The sequence below is a fragment of the Octodon degus genome, unplaced genomic scaffold (assembly GCF_000260255.1).
Source record: "Octodon degus isolate 3935 unplaced genomic scaffold, OctDeg1.0 scaffold00011, whole genome shotgun sequence".
Classification (NCBI taxonomy): Eukaryota; Metazoa; Chordata; class Mammalia; order Rodentia; family Octodontidae; genus Octodon; species Octodon degus.
The window spans coordinates 26578256-26600179 of record NW_004524587.1 but is presented as its reverse complement, the minus strand read 5'-3'; the positions used below and the strand labels follow the sequence as shown (position 1 = coordinate 26600179).

Genomic DNA, 21924 nt, shown 5'->3' with positions numbered 1-21924 from the left:
GTGGTGCTGGGGGATTGAACCGCGGTCCCTGATGCCTTGCCAAGCTTGTTCCAAGTAGGTGCTTTAGACCACTGAGCCATCTCTCCAGCCCAAGGACCTTATTTCTAAGCTCCAATAAATTTTGCAAATTATAAATGACCTTGTTGATAAAAGAATAATTCACTTATATGAAATAGTTGATTTGCCTTTGAATAACAAAGTAGCTTTTACCATATGCCTGTTTTTACTGACACAAGGTATAATTCTTTTGACTAAAGAGAAAAGTAAGGCTTATATGTAGCAAATAGGAAAGACACATGCTGTCTTTCCTATTTGCTACAAACCAAGATGTGGCCAGGCCTGGTGGCACATACATGTAATCCTAAATACTCAGTAAGCCATGGCAAGGTAATCTCACGTTCAAAGCCAGTGTAAGCAATATAACAAGACCTTGTCCTGATTGAATAAAATAATAAAATGGCTAGGGATATAAGTTAGCATAAGAGAGCATGCTTCCTATGCATGAGACCCTGAATTCAATTCTCAGTACCACACAACTGTTGGAGATGTATGCTTGGTTTTTTTTAAAGGTGTTAGAATTTTATAACCTATAAAGTTATAGGACTGTTAAAAATGAAACATGAAAGAACATGTTATCTTCTCTCTGTTGCCAATGCTAAGGGAAGAGCAGCATGGATTATGAGTAGGGGCAGCGCACCCATTGCCACAATGAAGAGAGTCACGATACAGCAGTGAAGGCAAACCTTTTAGAGATCAGTGCCTAGACTACAACCTAAAACCCACTGAGTGCAGTGCCAAACCTCAGTTAAACCTGAATATTGAGTTTTAGTTTAGAAAAAATAGCTGTTATCCAATACTCAACTGCTGGGGCTGATTGTGTGCCAACAGAGAGGGCCCTGGTGACATCACCACCACTGCTATAGAGAATTGGATGGTGTCGGTTTCTTTTTTCTTTTTTTTTTTTTTTTTTTTAATATTTATTTATTTTTATTTATTACATTTATTTATTGTGTGTGTGTGTGTGGCCAGCTCAGCCCACCAGGGGGCGGGGCTGGCTGGCATGTGGTGCTGGGGATCGAACCGTGGTCCCTGTGCTTTGCCAAGCTTGTTTCAAGTAGGTGCTTTAGACCACTGAGCCATCTCTCCAGCCCTGGTGTCAGTTTCTAGGTTAGCGTGACTTTGTTTTGTATTAAATTGTCAATTTACACCACATCGCTATACCTAGCTTTCTTTTCCTCTCATCTAAACAAGATTTTTTTTTGTTCATATTTTTCTGTTGTGATTGTCTAATCTTAATCCCGTGAACTTTCAGTCTAAAATCATGTTCTCACTTCTAGAAGTTTCTCTGTCATTTTGTCTGCAAATGTTGCTTCTGGTGCTCTGGGTCAATCCCTCACTACTTTTCTAATTCATTAAATTTCACTTTATGGTGTATCCAGAGTTATACTATCCCTTGAGATACTTATTTCAGTAACTATTTCACTTCTAGAATTTCTAATTTTTCTTTTTAATTCATAAAACCTTTTTTGGTTTTGTTTTTCATGTAATATGCCCCTTATAGTTATTCCTGTACATAACACTTATTTTAAAATCATCTAACTGAGCATGTAAGATGATATTACGTGTCTGTAATATCAGTACTCAAGAGGCTGAGGCAGGAGGATAGCCTAGGGTTCAAGGCCAACCTAGGCTCTGTAGCAAAATTCTCAAAAAAGTTGTTTTGAAGTTCAATTATTTACCTATTTTTGGTAATGACTCAGTCTTAATGTTTTGTTATTCTTATGTGCTTTGAAAATTAATACGCAGATTCTTTGTTGTTGTTGTTGTTGTTGTTGTTGTTGTTGCAGTTTGAACCCTGTGTACCTAGGCCAATATTTTCCCATTAGCTTACATCCCCAGCCCTGTAGATTGCTCATGATAGAAGTTTCTTCCTCGCCATGTTTATATCTGTATGTTATGTGTACTCCCTGGGGGCTGGTGTTTCTCTCCTCCTCCTATAAATCTGAAATTGAAGTGTTGACCTACTATAAGAAACCCTGGTCCTGCTGTATAGCTTTCTTTGCCTTTTTCTGTCATTGGAGACTTGGCCTTTATACCAGCTATAGCTCACTTTGCTCCATTTATTGAGAGGGGACCCTACTCCAGCTTCATTAGTGCATCTCAACCATCCTGTAGGTAGGGCTTTGGGTTCTTTGCCTTAAAAGAATATAGTACATCTTCTGGTTACCGCTGTTCTGTGCCAGACCACAGTTCAATGCCACCACCGCCCTTCCACCCCCCGCTGATAAGTTTCTGCCTCCGACCAGAAATCCCTCCTCCACTTCTGATCCATAGGGTGCCTTATCTTGTTCTCCGTGGTTTTTTGTTTTGTTTTGTTTTTATGTTACTGGGGATTGAACTCAGGACCCTGTGATTGCCAGGCAAGCGCTTATTCTACTGAGCTACCTCCCCAGCCCATTATCTTGTTCTCTGAATGTAAAGGGGTGTGTATATACATTAAGTACTTCTTTCTTTTTTCTTTTTTTTTTCATGTATTTAGTGCAGTGTCTACAGAGTCTCACTATGTAGATGGGACTTGTAGTGATCCTCCTGTTTTTAGCAGCCTCCCAAGCGCTGGGATTACAGGTGCACCACCACACCCAGTCCCAGTCACTGTCTCAGCACACCTCAGGATCAAACCCCGGCCAGTGCGCTCTGCCTAAGCAGGCACTTTAGTCTGCTGAGGTATGTGGCTGGCCCTCTACATTAAGTATTTCTGCATAGAACAAAAGTACTCCTATTTCTTCCTGTTCCTGTTTGCCAAATTTTTTTGTATTGTATTATTTTTCTCTTATTCTCTAATCTCACTCGCCTTCTGACCATCCTCCTCCAAATATAACCATTCTTGTGAAGTTAGTTACTTGAGAGGTTGAACGGAAAGGATGACTTGAGTTCAGGAGAGCAAGCTCAACCTGAGCAACATAGCAAGAGCCTGTGTCAAAAACAAAAACATAAGATGACTCTTCCAATTATCCTATCATTTGTTTCTTTATATATCAAAGAACAGTGTTTTGTATGTGATTTTTATATTTACATAACTAATTTAGTTTTATAAACCTCTTTGCTTTTGGTGTCTCATAACAGTATAGTCAAGACCTGTATTGTTATGTGTAAATCTACAACTACTATTCTTTTGTGTGTTTGAAAGTATTCTATTTTGTTAATTTCATCTGGTGATGGTCATTTAAGTTCCTGCCAGACTTTTGTTTCTGCCGATAAACATGCAAAATATGCAAAAACATGCATCAGTTTATGGATCTATGTAAAAGTGTCTCTAGAATTGATTGCATACTTAATTTCATTATTGCCACATTGTTCTCCACAAATTTTTGCCTCAGCCAATTTTATTGTTTTTAAAAATTCTTTTTTTAGATAGTAATTTCCCCTTATTATGAAAGAACAAAGGATATGTCTGACAGCCAGCATGTAGTAAGTACTTGAAATGAACATACTAATGCCCATATCACAGTTATTTTGAGGATTAAATGATTTAAGACTAGTCTTTACAGCTTTTTTTTCACAACAGAAAACAGATCCAAAATATGTAAACAAATAAATGGTTAGTCCTCAAGCAATTAGAATTATCATTGTTTGATAGACAATATTTCAGTATTGAAGTTCCTTTGAAGCACTTCCTGAGGATTTCTGAGATCCCAGCTTGAAAGACCATGTAATTAAGGTATATAATGCAATTTTAGAGCAGTGTCCAGAATATTAAATAGTTCCTTGAGTAAATTTGGTTTCTTTTTCTTCTAATACTATTTTATGAAGTTCAAGCATGTAGTGCTGTTTCCCAGAAGAAAACCTTAAAATGAAGATGTTTGTGTAGGCCCTAGCTTCTATAAGTCATTAGTTGGGATTGCCATCTTTCACCCTGTCATTTCGTTGAGGTATGTATGAGAAAGATGAGATTGACCTTCCTGCCTCATCTCAGTGTTGGATGTAAAGCTCAGAATCAACTCTTGTCTCCAGTTTTAGTCCTGTGTTTTTACCTCAATCCACATAGTGACCCATGTGAGAGCCCACCTGCCCGTTTTGTTTGTGAACCATCATGGGCTGTGACTGTGGAAATAAGCATACATGGTATAAATTTGTCCTTACAAATTGTGGCTCTGATTGATGCTTCCATCTCTTTCCTTCCATTCACTGTGTTCATTTATTCATTCCCTTTCTATCTTCACATTTGCAGTTGAAATTTTTATTATGGAATTATCATTATTATTTCTTCAAGTTTAATGTCTTGAATATTTATTTTTCAGTGATCAGGAACCTCCCTATTCAATGATTACATTACATGAAATGGCAGAAACAGGTATTTTTAAAGTTCGTTTCTAATAGTTCCTAATAAATTAATAATAATGAAATGTGACCACTTTTTTAATGACAAAAGATTTCAAAAATACTTAGAATACATAACAAAGGAAAAAGCCCTTGGTTTATGGAAATTACCCTATAAAAATGTAATGGATGTTATATATTGTACCCTGAATGTTTAGCTACATGTCTTAGTGATGGTTTTATATCATTTAAAGTTCTAGGGGGAATTTTTTTTAATATTGACAGATCTTTGACTATAACTATCCTAGAAGGGATCATTTCTTCTCTCTCAATTTCCTGTCATCTGAAAATAGAGCCAACTGCTGAGTATACTTCATTTTCTCAGTTAATTCGTTTATAGTAAATATTTAAAACTTTTAATCATGACTTGAGGATACAAACCATAGCTTAAATTTTCTTCAAATGAAGATGCCCCTTAATCCCAAGGTCCTTGTAACAGGATTTTTGACTCCACTATGACAACTAGCAATGCTGTGCCAAATATTAGCTTCTCAAATATAGGATGAAGAGCAAAAATGTGTCTATGTTCATGTAACATCCTCCTGTGTGGCTCTATAAATTTACTGTATTTTCACATTTTCAAAATAGTGACTCCATTATATAATCTTCTTGATTTGCTCTTAGATGAAGGATGGTTGGACGTTGTCCAGTCTTTAATTAGAGTTATTCCGTTGGAAGACCCATTGGGACCAGCTGTTATAACATTGTTACTAGATGAATGTCCATTGCCCACTAAAGTAAGTTAATACTAATCTTCTATGAAACTGTCATCTGTGCTTATGCACAGGATGTACCACAAACAACATCTGATGTAATGCATTTCCTTTTTATACATTTGAGGTGTTTTATGCAGTATTGATTTCATTGTGTAAATTTTTTATAAGATACTGTATCTACAGCATAAGGTTTTAGTTTAATATTTTTTAAATGTTAAAATTAGAAGCATTCATTCCCAAATAACAATCTTTATTTGGAAACCAGTATAGATTATTCAACTGCTGAACTGATTTTCTTATCTTTCTCTGTTCAGTTTCCTTATAACAAATATTTTCTATTAAAGAGAAAAAAGCAGTGTATTAAAAAGCACTTCTGAGTCTTTTAGGGTATAGTATGTTTGTGAGTATTCCTTACTTAGAATAAAAAATAATCAAACTTTCATTCCTTAGTCCATATATTTTTTAAAATTTGGATTCTTACATCATTTGTTTGTCTTTTATTTGGGTCCCTAGAGAAACATGGTGGGAAGAAGGAAGTCTTCAGCTTAGTCATGAATGAGTTGATTTTTCCCTAGGCTTTTCCTTTTAATTTGCCTGGAATACTTTGATTAGATTATTCCTGCTTAATAACATTTATTTTTAAAAAGTAACTTTTAAAAAAAGTAACTTTTAACTTCCGTATCACTAGACTCTAATGTTATCAAGCATATTGACATTTAGTTTAATCTGCTTAATGTTTTAAGAGTATACAGCAAGCCAGGCATCATGTTGTACACTGTAATTCAGCTACTTGGGAAATGGAGGTGACCAGTTTTGCCAATTTTGCTGGACTCTATCTCAAAAAAATAAAAAATAAAAAAGGACTAACTTGATGGTACAGTGCTTGAAGCTTAACATGCGGGAGGCCCTAGATACAATCATTAGTGGCACTAAAAAAAAAGCATGTATTGTATAACTGGTATAACCTTTATAATTGAATGAAAATGTGATCTCACAGTTCATGTGAAAAAATTTCTGGTTAAAAGTATTTCCCACAATAATTATATCACTGAGGGGGTACATTGTACAATTTTTATATGGTCACTCTGAGTATGTGTAACGCTTGCATATAGCTTTGTTTTAAAGAATTCTCTTGGAAAAACATCCCAAGAAGTGTATGTGCCAGTTCCACTTGTATTTTTGCTTTTAGGATGCACTCCAGAAACTGACTGAAATACTGAATTTAAATGGAGAAGTAGCTTGCCAGGACTCAGGTCATCCTGCCAAACACAGGAACACATCTGCTGTCTTAGGCTGCCTGGCTGAGAAATTAGCAGGTAATACACAGAAATACCACAGAGGAAGATCCAGGTTTTTTTATGTTAAGGGATAGTTTGCATTGCACGTGTTTGCTCAAACATGCTGTAGCAGAAAGAAAGAAGGGTACGAGCTAACTGGAAGAAATTTACTTAGAGGACAGAATTAAATACAGTCTCATTTAGTTTTGTGAATTTTCAGAAAAATTTGAAAGAAATCTTAACATTCCTTTGCTTTAAAACTAAGAATAAGGGAAAAGCTGAATTTAATGTACAAGCAATATGTATATATCTACATATATAATAATGAGCATACACTTTATAAAGTTGAATTAAACATTGAAGACATGAGATGAAAAGAAACTAGATTGAAACACAACTATTTGACTTATTTATGATTACTGGCAATTTTAAGAATGTTCACAGCAAGGTATATGTGAAGTGTTAAATTAGTTACTTCATACTTAGTAGAAGAAACAATAGGTTAGGGGCTGGGGATAAGGCACTGAGCATAAGTTTCTGCCTGGCAAGCACAAGGTTCCAAGTTTGATCCCCAGTACAACTAAAACAGAAAACAACAGATCACAAGTCAGAATACATGTGTTCAGGCTCTACCTTGTGCTTCCCACATGCCGTGGAGTTAATTATTTCTCTGTATGGCCCAGCTGCTCAGCTGTGAGGTGGGATGGTCCTGGTCCCAGCCTCAGAGCAGGCTTAAGTGAAGTAATGTGTGAGGTACTTTGTAAGCGTACAGAGTGCTACCCAAACAGTTTGATTGTCATTATTGCCCATCTAAAATAGTTTGGCAATTTTAATTACACTCAGCATTTGTTATATTTTTCTAGGTCCTGCAAGTATAGGTTTACTTAGCCCAGGAATACTGGAATATTTGCTGCAGTGTCTGGTAAGTGAGATATCACAGCTTGTTATTCTTAGTCATTCAGAGCTGTGCGTTTTTTCTCAAATTGCCAGCATAGGCCCTGGCACAGAGAATGGAATCAGTTGTAGATTTTACTTGCAGGTGTTTCCTGAGTGTTTATCCCCTCCTATTTTTTTTTTTTTTTTTTAAGCTAGGAACTTATTACAAGCAAAAACAGCTGAGTTGGTCTTGTTTTAACATTAGTCATAGGATAGCTGCTGCGATTGACTTTTTTTGTGTGTCCTTTGAGTCTACCAAATGGTAATAGGGAACTGCATAGTGGAAACAAAGTTACATGGCAGCCCAACATTGGGTCAGGTTCTCAGTGTACATAAATCTCTGCTCCTACCTCCCCGCCCCCTCGCTGCTATGCTACTGCTCTTACAACTGTCGTCCTTGGAGTATATGATATATCATCTGTGAAGCTTGCACTTTGCTGAGGCTGTGCTTTCAGATCTCTTGCAGGACTGGACTACGATCTTGACTGGTCTAAACTATCTGAAAGACTGATGCTGCCACAATATGTGATTACAGTTATACTTCTCTGAGTGAGCACCATTCAGATACAGAAAATAATTAAACAGTCCTCCTTTGCCTTCAAGTAGTTCACTGGTTAGTTGAAGAAACAAAACTCTCAGACAAGGTATTTAGAGTCTATTTTTGACAGGATGTGATCAAAGGCACAATATCTTCCTCTAGACTAAGTACTTTAAGAGTTCAGAGGAGGCTAAATGGGGGTGGTGTAGGTGTGAGGGCTGGAGAAGTCACGAGAGACAGCCTTCTTGATGAAGGGGACACCTCTGCTGAGGCATGCCACAGGTTAGGATCTCATTGTGCCTAATGGAGGACTCCATGGATTTGTTTTTTGTTTTTTGTTTTTTGTTTTTGCGAAACCAGGGATTGAACTCAGGCGCTTGTGCTTGCCAGGCAGGCACTTACTCTACTGTGCTATCTTCCCGGCCCCCTCCATGGGTTTCTTGACTGTGGGAATACCACAGGTAGAAGTCCAGAAACAGCATTGTCTGATCATGGTAGGTTGTGTTCAGAGGTAGTAGGACATAGACTGAGAAGGCAGGTGAAGAATTCAGGACTGGAAAAGAGGGAGTGAAAATGGGCATGGAAGAAACAGTGTTGATGTTGAAGAGACTTTGCAGCAGGGGAGGATGGTGGTTGTGTATGAGCTTTGCCTTGTAGACAGGTTACAGGAAAGTGAGTGATGCTCTCTGAGGTTCTAGGGCACAAGTGTGGGAAAGCATGGCTGGGAGCAGATGTGGTATTAAATGGTAGGTCTTTAAGCGGACCTTGTGTGATGTGAACACAAATGTTGCTCTTTCCCCTATTATCAGTACCATTTGTAGAATTCTTTTCACGACTATATTAAAGGCCAAGGCAGTAGTTGTTAATTTCATTATACTTCTGGTTTGTTGTATTGACTATTTCCTTTTGAGGTTTTGAATAAAAAGTCCTATTGCTACAATTCTAGTTTGTATGGTTGGTTTAAATGAACATAAAAATCAATATTACTTTAACAGAGTCCTAAAGTAAATGTTACTAAATAAAATAACAATACATTTTACAAGATACTGTTAAATTTTCATATCATTAAACTAATTCAGTGACTTTAAGAAAAACAGACTATCTTGGTTCTTCATTACTGATGTTAACTAAATAGACAATTAAAGACTTGAGAGAGTGTAATTTTTTTTACTACGCCCCACAAAATTCAGTGCACTTTGTATAATAAAGTGAAATTGATAACTTATGCTACCTCCAGAGCGGGAATGATATTTTCTTAATCTTTTGTTGTCTTTCAGAAATTACAGTCCCACCCCACAGTCATGCTCTTTGCACTTATCGCACTGGAAAAGTTTGCACAAACAAGTAGGTATAGTGACTTCTTGCACTAAGGATCTCTTCTCTATTGGTTGTTAAAAAATCTTTATTTTTCTTACTATGTGAGCCTGCACTTTGAACTACATCAAATGTGCATACCTTCTGTTTTTGTGTAGGTAGACATTTCAGAGCCAGTGAAGAATAACAGGGACAAAGACAAGCATTTCCTTGCCTAAGAGTCTGAACTTAGCGACCACAGTTACAGAGAATAGTTAAAGTCATGTCATTCCTAGAAACTTCAGTGAAGTCCATTGTGGTCTCCAAGTTCTCTAACTCCCTCTTTTTATTCCTCATTTACTACTACTAACCTGTTCAGCAAGTCATCCTACATTTTCCTTGTTAATTTAAGGATTTCATCTTCCAAACAGGTGAAAATAAATTGACTATCTCTGAATCCAGTATTAGTGACCGGCTTGTCACATTGGAGTCCTGGGCTGATGAGCCTGATTATTTGAAACGTCAAGTTGGTTTCTGTGCCCAGTGGAGCTTAGACAATCTCTGTAAGTGGTAGTTGTCCTATATTAAAATATCTTTTCTAGGAGAACAAGAGAAGGGGGAATGGGAAGGGAAGGAAAGAAAAAGGGAAAAAGGAGACTAGAAGGTGAGAATGAAAACAAAGCATTTGTAAATGGGGAGAAGAATGGTTGACAGGAAGGGAGGACAATGGAAAAAAAAAGAATCAAGATATATTATTTACAGGTATAAATTCCCTATGATGAATGTGATCAATATAACAAATATGTACTAAAATGAATGAATAAATATAACTGGAAAACTGATAAACTGCCTATTCATTTAAAGGATGAGGAATCTGGTAACTGAAATACTGATTGTCAAGAGTTTCTAGATTTAGTTTTTTTAATTATATAAATCAGATTTATTTCCCACAGTTATAATCTAATAAGATACTCTAATACTATATGCAGTACATAATATTCTCAGTTTTTGCCTTGTGTTCTCCTATGTATAATTCAGTTTGTTGTGATTTTTGTGAATGGTTCTATTGAGAAAATTGCTGCTATACAACTAATGTAATGGAAGGTGAACAGAAGAATCCCTTCACATGATACTTAAAAAACATCAGAGTGCTCCTTTAAAACAAAATAGTGGGAAGTATAGCTTAGTAGCATGGAACCTGCCTGGCAAGCATGAAGTCCTGAGTTTGATTCCCTGTTCCAAATAAATAAATAAATAAATAAGTAGATCGATAAATAAGTCTTTTCATTTCCAAACCCATTTCCTCAGTAGGCTTACTGGCTTTCCTTTGCAAAGAAAGAGCATGAGTTCTTCTTTATAGGGTCCTATACTATTAGATTAGGTACATATACTGTAGTAGAAAAGTAACTAGAGACTCAAAAATTACAAGGTATGCTTCTAATTCCAGCATTCTACTTTCTTTTCTTTTTTTTTTTTTTTTTTTTTGGCGGAACCGGGGATTGAACACTCAGGCCTTTGCACTTATTAGGGAAGCGCTTATTCCATTGAGCCATCTCCCCGGCCCCTCCAGCATTCTACTTTCAAAACATTCTTTCAAAAACCTTCACTAATGCCCTTTGCTGCTATGTCAAGGCCTTTAATCATATGGCACTGTCTAACCCTCTCTTTACAATATAATTGTCCCTTGACCACCCCACAGACAAGTCCTGCTGACTCCCACCTCTAGGCCAGTTCCCTCAACTTTGCTCCAGCCATACCGTACCTACACTGTGAGGCTTGTTTCTGGTTTTTTCTCTTTTCCCCCTTCAAGGGCTACTAGAACAAAAACTGTGCTACTGTATCTTCCCTTCCCCTTCATGAGTAGCACAATTGAACATGTGACCCCCATCATCACCCCAACACTGCAGGTATAACCTATATAGTGCTAGCTAATGTTTCATGTAAATCAATAGGTACCAGGAATGGAGGGATCAATCTCAGGCTGCTACCTTTCCTGGCATGTGCTTGATCAGCTTTCATGTGATAGTAGAACAGCAAAGTTAGGGTTCTAAGCCTCCCCACCTAGTCTCGTTCCTTGATTAGGATGGCAGCCAGAGATAGCAATAGCTTTTCTTTTTTCCTCTACAACTTGCCTTAGAAATAGGACCATGTTTTCTTTTGCAGTTTTAAAAGAAGGTAGACAGCTGACCTACGAGAAAGTGGACTTGAGTAGCATCAGGGCTATGCTGAATAGCAACGATGTCAGCGAGTACCTGAAGATCTCACCTCATGGCTTGGAGGTAAAACTTCCATACGTGGACCTTTTAGAGGGTAAAACATTTTCATTTTCAAGAACTACTTCTGATCAAAAGCAATGTCTTGCAGAACAGGTGATTTATTTCCTACTTGAAGAGTGGTTAGAATAGAAGTGGTAGAATAGAGTATTTGGGACATTGTCTATTATATACCTGTTATAAGCAATATGATATTTACTGGACAGTTTAAATATGGCTGTTGTCAATCTCTGTCATTTTATTCAACTAAAGGTACACAGCCAAATGTTTCAAAAGGAGATAGCTCCATTTTTAAATGCCTGCTTAGCCAGCCATATCAAGACAGGACTTTCCCTTTTTCTTTTCTTTCTTTCTTTTTTTTTTATTATTTATTTATTCATTTATTTTGTGTGTGTGGCCAGCTCAGCCCACCAGAGGGCGGGGCTGGCTGGTATGTGGTGCTGGGGGATTGAACCGCGGTCCCTGTGCTTTGCTTAGCTTAGTTTGTTCTAAGTAGGTGCTTTAGACCACTGAGCCATCTCACCAGCCCTTGACTTTCCCTTTTTCTCTGCATGTTGAGTTGTGCTGATTTAAGAGCTGCTTATATACAGGACATAGTAGGAGGAATAGAAATTTCAGAATTAAAGAACTCTTTGAACAATGGCTATAAACTCCCTGGAAATTAAATTATATACTTTATTCAGTTTTATGCTTTTTGTGACTAAGGTTGGACAGAGAAGACAATAATTCACCAAAACCTTTAATAAAGAAAATTATGTTCAGTTTTCCTAGTAGTCAGTCACTTTGATGGTTTTCAAGCACTGATGGTGGTTATCATATTCTCTGATTTGCCAGGCTCGCTGTGATGCTTCCTCTTTTGAAAGTGTTCGTTGCACCTTTTGTGTGGATTCTGGAGTGTGGTACTATGAAGTGACAGTAGTCACTTCAGGCGTCATGCAGATTGGCTGGGCCACTCGAGACAGCAAATTTCTCAATCATGTGAGTACTTTGAAGAGCTACACAAATGGAAGCAGCACACATGGCTTTTTTTTGTTTTGGGGGTTTTTTTGGTAGATGGGTAGAAAATACTCAGACACATTTATTTTTCTTTTTTTTTTTTTCAAAGTTTTATTGATAAACAGCAATGAGACAGTTTCAAATCAAATTGGAAGTACAGTTTCAACAAATAATACACTGCATATATTCTTCTTAGTGGTTAATTGCTGTACAAGAAACATTTATTTTTCAAATAGCTTTGTGCAGTCATTTCTTGGGCAGAATCACATGGTGCTAGATCCCTAACAGTCACTGGCTAAACTGATTAGAAATAGGAAAATACAAGACTGGGCATGGTGGCACGTGCCTGTAATCCAGTGCTTGGGATGCTGAAAACAGGATCGCTACAATTCAGATATGTGTGGTGAGACCCTGTACTAAATACATTAAAATAAATAAATAAAAATAAAAACAAAGATGTAAAAAAAGAAGTAGGAAAATACAAATGAAATTACCCCTGAGCATTTTTTTTTTCTTTGAGTTTTAATTTCACTCTAATTTCCTACCTAGAGGTTGGGTTGTTGTCTTTGCAGAGTCTACTCCAGCCCCAGTCATATCTTTGCCTCAATAAAAATTGACTAATGATGGTTTTTTACCTTGAATTTTAGCTTTAAGAGCCTTGCAGGAATTCTCTTCTAACCCTTTTTTCTTTTTTTTTTTTTAATGGAAGGGTCTGTAGGGTGCTCAGGGTCTCACTACTAGATCGGACTTGTAGTGATTCTCCTGTTCACAGCCTCCCAAGTGCTGGGATTATAAGTGTGCACCACCATGCCCAGTCTCAATCGCCTTCTCAGTGCACCCCAGGGGCGGGGCCAGCACGGCAGGCTTGGGGATCGAACTCCCGGTGCCTGCACCTGCTTGCAGATCCTTTAATCCACTGAGCTATTTGGCCGGCCCTTCTAATCCTTTCATAAAATGCTAAATGTATTGATTTCTCCGACTTGACTTTTATAATAAGTAGATATATTTAGTATTTCTTTTCAATATTCAATATTTCTCTTTTGTTATAAAAAGTGGTGATATAAAGGGAAAATTGAATCTACTAAGTAAGCAAGCCTGAATTACTGAGTATGAGAATTGCACCTCTTCCCTGCAGTGATCTGCTTTTTGCCACTGTATGTTCCAGTAACCAGTGAGTGAAATTGTAAGCTTCCCAGAATTGACCTAGTTTAACCATAAATTTTTCATATTCATGATATACACCCATTGAGATAGGGGGAAAAAAAACCTGGATTACTTTCTTAATGTAAATAACAGTCCCCCATTCCATAGGTCAAGTCATTCCGTATGCCTTGAGTTTTCAAAGTGATCCAACAAAATCTTACTGACCTGTTCTGCTATAAGCATAGTGTTTTATGGGCTTTTTTGAGGCATCATGTGATCAAAAGTAACTAGGTCTAGAGAACAATTCAAGTAAGTGTCTATTCAGACAATATAAACCCTTCTGCTTTTATCATGAAATGTCTAGTTTCCAACTTGAGTACTGATTTAAAGTAGATAGTATCAGGGCCATCCAGAGAGCTCAGTGGATTAAAGCACCTATTTAGGCAGATACAGGGGCCAGGAGTTCGATCCCCCGGCCTGCCGTGCCTGCCCCACCCACGGGACGCACTGAGATGGTGATTGTAATCCCAGCACTTGGGAGGCTGTAAGGATCACTATGAGTCCAGTCTACACAGTGAAACCATGTAGACCCTGTACACCCTGTCCTAAAATACAAAAAAAATTAAAAAAGAAAGAAAGAGGGGCCGAGGAGATGGTTCAGTAGAATAAGTGCTTCCCTGGCAAGCACAAGGGCCTGAGTTCAATCCCTGGTTCTGCCAAAAAAAAAAAAAAAAAGCAAGGAAGGAAGATAGTATCCATTAAACTGGCTGTCTTTTCTAATGTTCTACATAAAGTCCCAAAGGTGTTTTTTTAGAACTTGATTTAAAAAAATCTTATTTCCAGAGCACTTTCATTTTATTTATCACCTCAGTCCCACGGTCATTTTTAACTGTTTCTATTTCACAGGTGAGAAAACTGATACTGAGAGTAGGAAATAAAGTAAAGCTAAAATTCAATAGCCCTTTCTGATTCTACAATAGTTCTTTGCTTTTATTTAAAAATGGGGAGATTGGGGCCGGAGAGATGGCTCAGTGGAATAAGCGCTTCCCTGGCAAGCGCAAGGGCCTGAGTTCAATCCCTGGTTCTGCAAAAAATAAAAATAAATAAAATAAAATAAAAATGGGGAGACACTGAGAGAATTAACTGGTCATTTTTAAATTAAAAATACTCCAGAACTAGAAGAAATGTGGATTCCTCTAGGAAGGAAACTTCAAAATAAAAGTTGTCTTACTTTGCTGGCAAACACAGTTATGGGTCAATGTATAATGTATCTGGCAATGAAGATTATAAATACATACCTTTTAATGGTCAATAAAGTTGAATCATTTCATGTGATAGATGAAATTAATTTCTACCATATTGTTGCAGATATTTGGTTCCTCAAGTTAAAAATTTTAAAATATTATTACCAGATGATTTATTTCTTTAAAAACAAACAAGCAGCTAAACATGGTGCTACATGCCTGTAAGCCAGCACTCTGGGAGAATGACACAGGAGGATCACAAGTTTAAGCCCCACATGGGCAACTTAGTGACTTAAGAGGACTCTGTCTCAAAAAATAAAAAAGAGGGGGCTGGGAGATGGCTCAGTGGAATAAGCACTTCCCTGGCAAGCACAAGGGTTTGAGTTCAATCCCCAGTTCCACAAATAAATAAATAAATAGGGCTGAGATATAGAGCTCAGATATAGGCTGAGTTAAGGTTTTGGTTTCAGCACCATAAAGCAAAACAACAACAATAAAACAAGTATTTTCTCCTGATCCATTAGATCCATTCTCCATTAGACACTGATAAAGTCTGATATGATGTCTTTTTCCAAATGTAGGATTTTAATGTTCTTGCCATGTTTACAACTTAATTTCAAATGGACATTGTTCTGGTGAATATCAGTCTTTCCCTATACAGACAGGGGGTGATGTGTGGGACAGATCACTCCTAACATATACCCAGTTTCAAGCTTTGAAGTCTCTCTATAGTGTCACTTACTAACTTTTCCTAGGTTTTAGTTTTGAAAGGGTGAGCAAAGCACTGAGCTCAGAGATAAACTATTAAAATGAGAAGCTTCAAAATAGTTCTTATTCAGGACATCTATAAAATAGTTTGTCTCATTGTATTGTGGTTTAGCTGATGTTGTTTGGGTGGTGCTGGGGATTGAACCAGAGCCTTCATGATGGGATACTTTTAAAGATAGGTCTGGTTAGGATGCCCACACTTGGCTCAAGCTTGCAAACCTCCTGCCTCAGCCTCTTGAAGTGCTGGAATTCTAGGAATGTGCCTCATGCCTGGTTTGTAATATGTACTTTTATGAAGGATTGGTCAGAACAAGTCTTTAAGGGTGTACTTTGGCTTATCTAAAATATCTTTTGAGTTGGGATATAATTACATATATGAGGCCCTGGGTTCAATTCTCAGCACCAAAAAAAAAAAAAAAAGCTAAAACATCTTTTACATACTATGTCTGATTTTTTTGAGAATACATTCCATCTTGGGAGTGTATTATGCTCCCATTTAGAGAAGAAGAATCATAACGTGCTACACTTTTCAAAAGGCTATGGCCGCCAGGTACGGTGATACATGCCTGTAATCCTAGTACTCAGGAGGCTAAGGCAGGATTGTTATGAGTTTGAAGCCAGCCTGGACTACCAAATGAGACCCTGTAAAAAAAAAAAAAAAAAAAAATTTAGGGGCTGGGGAGATGGTTCAGTGGAATAAGCACTTCCCTGGCAAGCACAAGGGCCTTAGTTCAAACACGGGTTCTGCAAAAATTAATTAATTAATTTTTAAAAAGCTAAAAGAAAGGATTTTTGAAAGTTCCCACCTTGAAAAAATGAGTTTATTTTTATTTATTTATTTTTTTTTACTGTACTTAGTATAAGGTCTACAGGGTCTCATTATACAGACTATATTCGTAGTGATCCTCCTGTTTTCAGCCTCCCAAGAGCTGGGATTACAGGCATGTACCACCATGCCCCGAGGTGGGGCCAGCATGGCACACTGGAGATTGAACCCCCAGGCCCTGCATCTGCTTCAACAGACACTTTAATCCACTGAGCCATCTGACTGGCCCAATGTAGATATTTTTAACCTGATGTAAGTAATATACAATGTATATATGTACTGAAACATTCATTACATTGTACTCGATTAATGTGTACAATTTTCATATTTTTATGTATCAGTTAAACTATAAATAAAAAAGAAAGATGAAAAAATTAAATTCAGGGCTGGGGAGAGAGCTCAGTAGTATAAGCGCTTGCGCGCAAGATCCTGAGTTCAATCCCCAGTACCAAAAAAAAAAAAAAAATTAAATCCAGAGAGAATAAGAACTTTGCCCAAAGCTGCTAGACAAGATTTCCAGCTCTGGTCAGGTTGCCTTGCTTCAGCCGGCGATGTAGTTCAACAGTGCATTGCCTACCTGGGAAGCTTGAAGCCCTGAGTTCAATTCCTGGTACCAGGAAAGAAAATACAGTGGGATATCCTTGTTTCTTCCAGGATATGGAAGCATCCTGCCCTAGAGAAAATGACTGTAGCCATCTCAAGAGAAGGGACATGATTTGGAAGTCTGTCAGGAGCTCCCATACCACTCAGAGACTTAGGGAATAGACTCCAAGGCCATGTCGGAGCCCGGAAGCAAGTAGTACATGCAGTAGACAGCTGGGCTCTGTCAGTACCACCACAAATGCTTTAGGGGGACATTCTGGCAGAATGCAGCCAATGCTGCTGCCACAGATCAGCCCCGACCAGCCCTCTGTGGGGTCACACCTCACTGTGATTCTGATGGGAGGTGATGTCTTAGTCCACTTGCGGAGCAAGAAGCAGGACACTACCTTCCCATATACCCTGTGACACAAAAGTGTTGGAATGTTGGACTGCAAAGGAAAAGACAGTGGCCAGTACATGGGAAAAAGATTGCGAATATTGTATGAATGACAAGCTATAAATTTGTTGTTTTTAGTAATGTTTCCACTGCTAAAATACACATGTCAAGAAAATAGTCCATTCAGAATTAAGCCCATGAACACCAAGCTAGCTACCTCATTTTCTCCTTTATCCACCGGAGCCAATGGAAATCAAAGTCAGTGCTACTGGGAATGTTTTTGAGCAGAAAGAAGGTATGCTTGCTTTTTGAGATACAAATGTAAAGAGCTGTTGAAAGTGCTAGGCAAAGGCACCTGTGTCTTAATTCTGTCACAGATGATCTGTGGATACAGTTTAATCAGAATTCCCTTTGCCCCACATTGCCACTGTATTGTGGAATTCACACAGGAAGGCAGAGGGACATCGCAGGATAATGGCTAGGCCACACTTGGTAACTGGGAATCCTTTAGGAATTTCTTTCCGATGTTGTGACAGGGAATTCCTGTAAGACATTAGAAAGTAGAGACGGGCCAGGAAGATGGCTTAGTAGAATAAATGCTTGCCTAGCAAGCTCAAGGGCCTGAGTTCAATCCCTGGTTCCACAAGAAAAGAAAATAGAGACAGAAAAAATTTGCTTTTTACATATACCCCAATACCCAAATGTTAGTGCTAAGAACTTTTTTGGTTTACGGGGAAGATCTGGAGATTAAAACCAGGGCCATGCACTTCCTAAATACGTGACCTACTGCTGAATTATACTGCCAGGGGCTTTTGGGATTTTTACCTACTGATTTGTTCAGCCTTTGAAATGGATAGCAAGGTACCCTTCTAGCCCACTGGTTCAATTTCTTCTCTGCCTAGGGGCAGTTAGATACAAGCTCATTTAACTGTGGAATAGACTGAATAGTACATATCAACAGCTGGTTCAGGGGCCAGAGAGATAGCTAAGCAGCATAAATGCGTAGCCAGCAAGTACGAGGTCCTCAGTTCAATCCCCGATACAAAAAAAAAGAATGATTTAGAAGCATTGCTTCGGAGAGAACTAATAGGAATTTAGTATATTGTTGAGTTTGTTGGAACTATTTTTAGTTTATGACATTGCTTCATTTTTTCCCCTTTTGAATGAGCAAGCCATCAGGACTTACTTGATTGGCCCACATTTTCAGTCTCTTTCCCCACTGAAGCTCTTCACCATTGATCCTTAAACATAGCAGTTGTTTGGTTTTTGTGTTTCCTCTTTTTATTTTCTTTTTGGTAAGTCCTGAAAATAATTTGTTAAGATCCTATCTACTAAGCACTTCCCTGTCAAGTGCAAGGGCCTGAGTTCAATCCCTGGTTCCACCAAAAAAAAAAGATCCTATCTACTGTTTTATGTTAATAATTCTGGGAAATAATGAAAGGCAGGCAGTAGGTAATAAATTGTCATGAACCTGTGTGATGCTCAAGTTCAGTGGATCCCATAAAAAGTATTAATTGAAATCGTGAGAGCTTAGATTCAATTTTTGCTCTACTTCTCTTATAATATGTCCTCAGGAAAGCTGCTTGACCTCTGAGCTTTTGATTCCTATTAAAATTTAGGGGGCCGGGGAGACGGCTCAGTGGAATAAGCACTTCCCTGGCAGGCGCAAGGGCCTGAGTTCAATCCCCGGTTCCTCAAAAAAAAAAAACAAAAAAACAAAAACCAATTAGTATAACTCCCCCAGCCTCTTGATCATTCATGGGACTTAAAGAAATTAAAAAGTATGAACAAAGGAGGCATTTGGCAAATACTTGTTAGTAAAGCCATTATCTGTTTACTTAGAACCAGGCTTCTAGGTCATGATTTTGGTTGGTTATTTGCTTATTTGCTTTCTTACTTTTTTTCATGGTAGCAAAGTTTTATTAAAGATCAGAAAAGAAACATGTTCCGCAAAGCCAGTGTGGGCCAAGTAAAAGTAGAAAAACAAGCACACACACCAACATGAGAGCAGGCCACCATGTCACAGAACACACAGTAGCCCTGAGTTATAATTGTGTTATTTTCCAGGAGCCATAGGCTTTGCTCTCACCTAGAATGTTTAAAATTCCAACTACTGCTGGGCTTGGTGGTGTACACCTGTGATCCCAGCACTCGAGTCTGAGGCAGGGAGATCACTGAGTTTGAGGACAGCCTAGGCTACATAGTAAATCAAGGCCAGCCTGAACTTCAGAGTCCTTGAGTCAAAGAAAGAACAACAACAACAAAAAAAAGGAAATTCTAACTACTAGGTTAATGGTGATAAAAGACACTCTCTTCCCAGGTCAGAGCCGGGAGAGCCTTGCTAATCTGGGCCTTGTCTTTCTCCAGGAAGGCTATGGTATTGGAGACGATGAATATTCCTGTGCGTATGATGGCTGCCGGCAGCTGATTTGGTACAATGCCAGAAGTAAGCCTCATGTGCACCCATGCTGGAAAGAAGGTATTCCATGAATTCATCACCTTGGTTAAGATATCTGATTATCACAAGGCATTTAATATATTAGGCCTTAATATGCCTTTAATAGAAGATGACTAAATGAAAATAATATATCAGCCTTTGTATTACTGCCATGGATGTGAGTGATGTTCTCTGATAAATTCACCTCAGGTCAAGCCCTCCTATAGCAAAATACTTTAGAATATAAAATTCTTGAATCAAAAGGAAAGTGATTGGGCTAGGGAGATGGCTCAGTAGAATAAGTGCTTCCCTGGCAAGCACAAGGGCCTGAGTTCAATCCCCGGTTCTGCAAAAAAAAAGAAAAAAAAAAAAAAAAGAAAAAGTGATCCTCCTAAGATTAATATGAGGGCTGAAGATGGTAGCTCAGTGGTATAACACTTGCTTAGGATGCACTAGGGTCTAGGTTGTACTCCCCAGTATGAAAGGGAGGGACAGAGACACACAGAGACAGAGATTGGCAGTATATGAATTCAAACTTTTTTGAGTCTATGCTTTGAATCAAAGTAGCCATGTTAATATCAAGAACACCGGAATTGTGGTGCATTAAAATGAGGATATTTTCCCAGGCAACATGACAGTGGAATTGCTATTAGTTAGGGACCATGCTCTGAAGAAATTAAGTCATATGGTAGAGGGTGAAACCTCTGAAAGGATTTGTAGTCTCAGCATTGAAGCTAGATTGGGAAAGTAGCCCAGCCCCTTCCCATGTGTTCCTCTCATTTTCCTGCCATAATCAACATTATGAATGCAAACTGACAGGCATGTTACGAACAGGAATTTGACCATTCTCATCAGAAGATAGCTTCACTTGACTAAATTAATGATGTGGAAAAAGAAAAACAACTGAGAAGTCAAGAGAAGCACTTTTTTTTTTTTTTTTTGAGAAGCACTCATTGCAATAAATATGAAACATATCCATTACATACAGCATAAGATAGAGGCACTGTTTTAAAAGCTGCCTCATTTTAAAAATAAAAATATCTAAGTATGTTTATCATAAAAATTTGAAAAAACTTTATAAAGAAAAATTAATAAACTTTTAAAATTCCTTACAATTCTTTTCCAGAGTTGGGTTTTTTTCTTTGTTTTCCTCCAGTACTGGAAATTCAACTTATGCCTCACACAGCTTAAACAGTACTCTCCCACTGAGCTACCATTTCAGCCTCCCTGCCTCAACGTTCTTTAGGCAGAATCTTACTTATTGTTCAGCCTGGGCTCAAATTTATAATCACCCTGCTTCAGCTTCCCAAGTAGCTGGGATTATAGGCCCATGTCACTGTTTGGCAAGAGACTTTCTTTAAAAGTTAAATCTTGGAGATATATTTATACATCTGTTGTTATGCTTAATACTTTTTTAAGTTTTCCAGGTTATTAAACATAATATTTTTGATGTCTCAATATTCTACTATATGCTTATGCTATAAAATACTAACTAATGTCTTAACTTTGGACATTGACATTTTTGTCTTTTACAATTATTGTAAACCATTCTGGATTTTCTCAGGATAAATCCTTAGAAGTGAAACTTCTCTGACAATAGAGATTCACAGTTTCAAGGCTCCTGTTAGGTATTGAAAAATTGTTTCTACTAACATTAAATGTTCGTTGTTGTTATCTATCTTGGCAATTTAAGAAACAAAAACTAGAAATCTCATACTTTTATTTAAGAGAGGATGAATTTTTTTTTAACAAATGTTTGTTATCTAGCAAGTTTTAGATAACACCAGAGAGGCAAATTGGCACATGATTTTGTCTTACCATATTTCATTGATCTCAACATGCATATTTTTTCCACATAGTAATATTTTTGATATTAGAATGCATTTTTTTTTTTTTTTTTTTTTTTTTTTTTGTCAGAAACAGGGGTTGAACTCAGGCCCTTGCGATTACCAGGCAAGGTTTATTCTACTGAGCTTTCTCCCTGGCCCCTAGGATGCATCTAATAATTATTGGCTTGTTCAGTTCAAAGCATTTTTTTCCTTTTTTCTTGTACTGGGAATCAAACTTAGGACCTTGTATTTTCCAAGCAGGCACTGTGCCACTGAGCTATAACCCCAGCCA

At 37.8% G+C, this 21924-nt stretch overlaps 1 protein-coding gene across 3 annotated transcripts in view; it reads left to right on the top strand.

Annotated features, from left to right (window-relative positions):
* Window positions 1-21924, top strand: part of Rspry1 (ring finger and SPRY domain containing 1) — a 44762-nt gene that overhangs the window by 16350 nt on the left and 6488 nt on the right. For all 3 annotated transcript variants that reach the window (XM_004625956.3, XM_023709386.1, XM_023709387.1), the window contains 9 exons: window positions 4299-4351; window positions 5002-5114; window positions 6283-6409; window positions 7234-7292; window positions 9122-9188; window positions 9569-9700; window positions 11301-11416; window positions 12245-12388; window positions 19734-19845. In XM_004625956.3, coding sequence (XP_004626013.1) covers window positions 4299-4351; window positions 5002-5114; window positions 6283-6409; window positions 7234-7292; window positions 9122-9188; window positions 9569-9700; window positions 11301-11416; window positions 12245-12388; window positions 19734-19845 — 923 coding nt within the window. The remainder of the gene's footprint in view (window positions 1-4298; window positions 4352-5001; window positions 5115-6282; window positions 6410-7233; window positions 7293-9121; window positions 9189-9568; window positions 9701-11300; window positions 11417-12244; window positions 12389-19733; window positions 19846-21924) is intronic.